This window comes from Sinocyclocheilus rhinocerous, unplaced genomic scaffold (genome assembly GCF_001515625.1).
Source record: "Sinocyclocheilus rhinocerous isolate Xijiao unplaced genomic scaffold, SAMN03320098_v1.1 scaffold614, whole genome shotgun sequence".
NCBI classification, from domain to species: Eukaryota; Metazoa; Chordata; class Actinopteri; order Cypriniformes; family Cyprinidae; genus Sinocyclocheilus; species Sinocyclocheilus rhinocerous.
This window is the reverse complement of record NW_015628308.1, coordinates 41,918-45,218: the sequence shown is the minus strand read 5'-3', so window position 1 is coordinate 45,218 and position 3,301 is coordinate 41,918. Positions and strand designations below refer to the sequence as shown.

Below are 3,301 nucleotides of genomic sequence, written 5' to 3'. Positions count from 1 at the left end.
ACAATCTTCCAACAGACACATTCTCATACACACATACACAAGTTCCTACAGAAAAGCATTAAACACTGCTAGATTTGATTACTTCTCGTCTCTTTTGGTTCCTTGCCGCTGTCGCCTCTGGCTTGCTTAGTTGGGGACACTTCATTTCCAGTCAAATTCTTTTTCGGGGATCATTTAAATAATCAGTCTTTAAGTATCACACATGGTGATTCTCACCAATCCTTAAACTCATCCCAAGACTCAGAGTTGGTTGTTGCAGGAGGTTCCAAGTAAAAGCAGATCACAGATCTGATACTAGAAGACAACGAAGACTGAAGAAGATCATCTTCTCATGGCAACAGGTACATACTCCACATGATCCTCATCTTTAACATATGGAAAAAAAAAACACTGGGTGGATTTTTATCGTTATAGGGTGGATGTGTACAAACACTGCCAACATTTATGTTCAAACTACATGTAAAAGCGAATTTTGCATCCGATGACCCCTTTAATATTATTGTTGCAGACGTTATATTTTATTTTAAACACCAGATGGCGCTCTAAGCTGTAAGAAAAAAACACTTTCTATTAAAACAACTCCTGCTGTTAGATTTAACTACACCATTGAGTGGTGAAAAATAGCTCTTTGTACATTAATAACTGTTAATTTATAGTGCTATGTTCATTATTACATCAGATACATTGATGTAAGTTATTGAGTCTGATCCACAACAATAGACAGAGGTCAGCTCAATGAATAAACTTTAATATCACCATTCCCATACCTGTACACGAGTAACAGAGTTGACTGATGTCCAGATGTTGAGTTTGGTTGCTGATGGGATTGTTGATCACACAGCTGTAGGTGTTTTTATCCTGATATTCCACCTCCAGAGGTAGAGAGAGACTGATGCTGAGATCAGACACACTGATGCTGGACAATAAACTGTTTCCTTTGTACCAGGAGAGAGTCACATGACTCACATTCACCACTGAACACAACAATGAACAATATGATGATGATGATGATGATGAAGAACAGTCTCTTCTTATGACAGGTACAGGCAGATGAGCTGAATACATAAGAGAATAAACAGAAATATGGATAAAAATAAACAATTTTACTTTATTTTATTTTTTTATGATTTAGTGTGTTTTTATACAATCTGTCACCTTGAACTATAAAACAAGAATATGTGAATGGCAGGACAAATGTTCTCTACTCACCATAAACAGAAACACTGAATATTTTTGATGACAGTCTCGCTCCCCTTATCTGTTGTTCATAGTCTCCAGCATGTTCAGTTGTGATGTTTGTGATGGTCAGAGAGCCAGTCTTATCATCCAGCTTCAGTCTGTCTCTGAATCTCCCATCAAGAACATCAAATGTTGAGAAGATTCGTTTCTCATCGCTGATTTTACCTATAAGAGACTTTTCAGCTCCAAATTTCCGTGTTATGTCTTCATCTCCATGTAATTCAGTAACATTAGTTTTTAAAGTGACAGAATCTCCCTCCATCACTGACATTGACTGTATTTAATTTGTTTCTGCACCAAACACACCTGAAGAGCATGAATGGGTTTTGTCACAGATTAAAGTTCCTGATGGTTAACAAATCCTGAAATAAGCTGTTATTATCATTTACAGATGAACTAAAGAACATTACAACAGCAACAGAGGGACAAAATGAAAGGTAAGACGTACTGTATGAAAAATAGGTTTGTGTTACCCCTTGATTTTTAAATTGTTTACAAGTTATCTGCTGTGGAGCAAAATCAATGTGTAAACTTACACAGTTTAATTGTGCTGAATATTTTTAATATGTAGTAAATGAGACACTTAAATCAGCATAATGTCAGTGTAAAATTCCAAAAAATTTAAGTAGATCTAATAATAATGATGATTTATTTGGTACAGACAGTAGCAGATGAAAATAGTCTAATTCTTAACAATAGCTGCAGCTCAAAAAAACTTAAACCATAACAATGTTTTTATAACTTACCAATCTGACAGCACCAGCACAAACAGAACAAAGCAAACATGTGAAACATTTTCTTCAACGGTTCAGTGTCTGATCTAAGAAGACTATCCTCTAAAAACACTCAAGCTATTTGTGAATCCTCCCACTACAGTGTTGGACCCTCCTCGTTCACACTCTGCATATGCATATGATATAATGTTATCTGGCCCTTAGGAGTTTAGCTGTTCTTAATGGGTGAAAATATTTTTATCATTTAACATAAGCCTACTTTTTGTAAGGTAGTTGCTTGACTGTGTTAAATGGCTAAAAGTATAAGAATATTGTGTGAGCTGTGGATAAACTACATTTTGTACGTTTTGTGATTTTTAAATGGTTGTGTATATTATACAGTTCTTAATGTTAGTGAATGGAAAAATCAAAAGTACTAAGTTAAAACGGTCTGCCCTCGCACACTTTCATCTTCTGAGTCAAACTGAAAGCTGCTATCTTTAAAATGGGCCATGTGTGAGTGAGTCCGTTAAATGCATGAACCAGACACTGATATCTTTCACATAGTAATGGACGAGTCAAACTGTAAATGTTCAAAAAAAAAAGCAAAAGTAATACATTAAGATTCTATACAAATGTGGCTGTCACCTGCATATTTCAAAAGCTCATTCAGTTGTACAGTGCAGTTATCATTCCCATAAAATGACAGCAACACTGTGTACATGGTCTGTTTTTACTTGGCTATGCCATTTTTAGACACTGTAATCTATGTTTATTTGAGTTGGTTATTGTTCAAACAGGCACCAGGAGGCAGCACGATGATCAAGCAGACCTTGTGTCTTTATTTTGTGCATTCAGTATGTATTTATAGCGCACCCTATCGGTAAGAGTAGTGCTATTATTAGAGATGTGATTTTATGCTTTGGCCACCAGGAGGACGATGATGCGCTTGTGCTACTTTTGCTAACAACAGAACAAACCGTGTGTGATACTATACAGTGCACTCGATATTCCATTATATTTTGTAAAAAGAATAAAACAGGAACAGTAAAGGACAGTTAAATGACAAAAGGTGTGATTAATATTTAATAATGAGTGTTAGGTAAATGTCCATGTGATAAGCTAAAGATAGAACATTTTCGTTTCTGGATGATATGCTATTGGTAAGTCACTATATTTATTAAAGGGGTCATATGATGCTATTTTAAAGATCATTATTTTGTGTATTTGGTGTAACAGAATATGTTGACATGCTTTAATGTTCAAAAAACACATTCTTTTTCAAATACTGTACATTATTGTAGGTTCTCTATGCCCCGCGTCTCTCAAACGCATCGTTTTCAACAAAG

General features: G+C 35.3%; 1 protein-coding gene across 1 annotated transcript; it reads right to left on the bottom strand.

Moving 5' to 3' along the window:
* Positions 1-767: 767 nt before the first annotated feature.
* LOC107737288 (CD48 antigen-like) lies at positions 768-1,501 on the bottom strand (the record flags this gene model as incomplete). Its single annotated transcript, XM_016548751.1, has 2 exons — positions 1,210-1,501; positions 768-1,055 (listed from the first exon to the last, which is right to left on the bottom strand). Coding segments are annotated over exons 1-2 (580 nt in total), but the record flags the coding sequence as incomplete, so codon positions are not given.
* Positions 1,502-3,301: the final 1,800 nt, after the last annotated feature.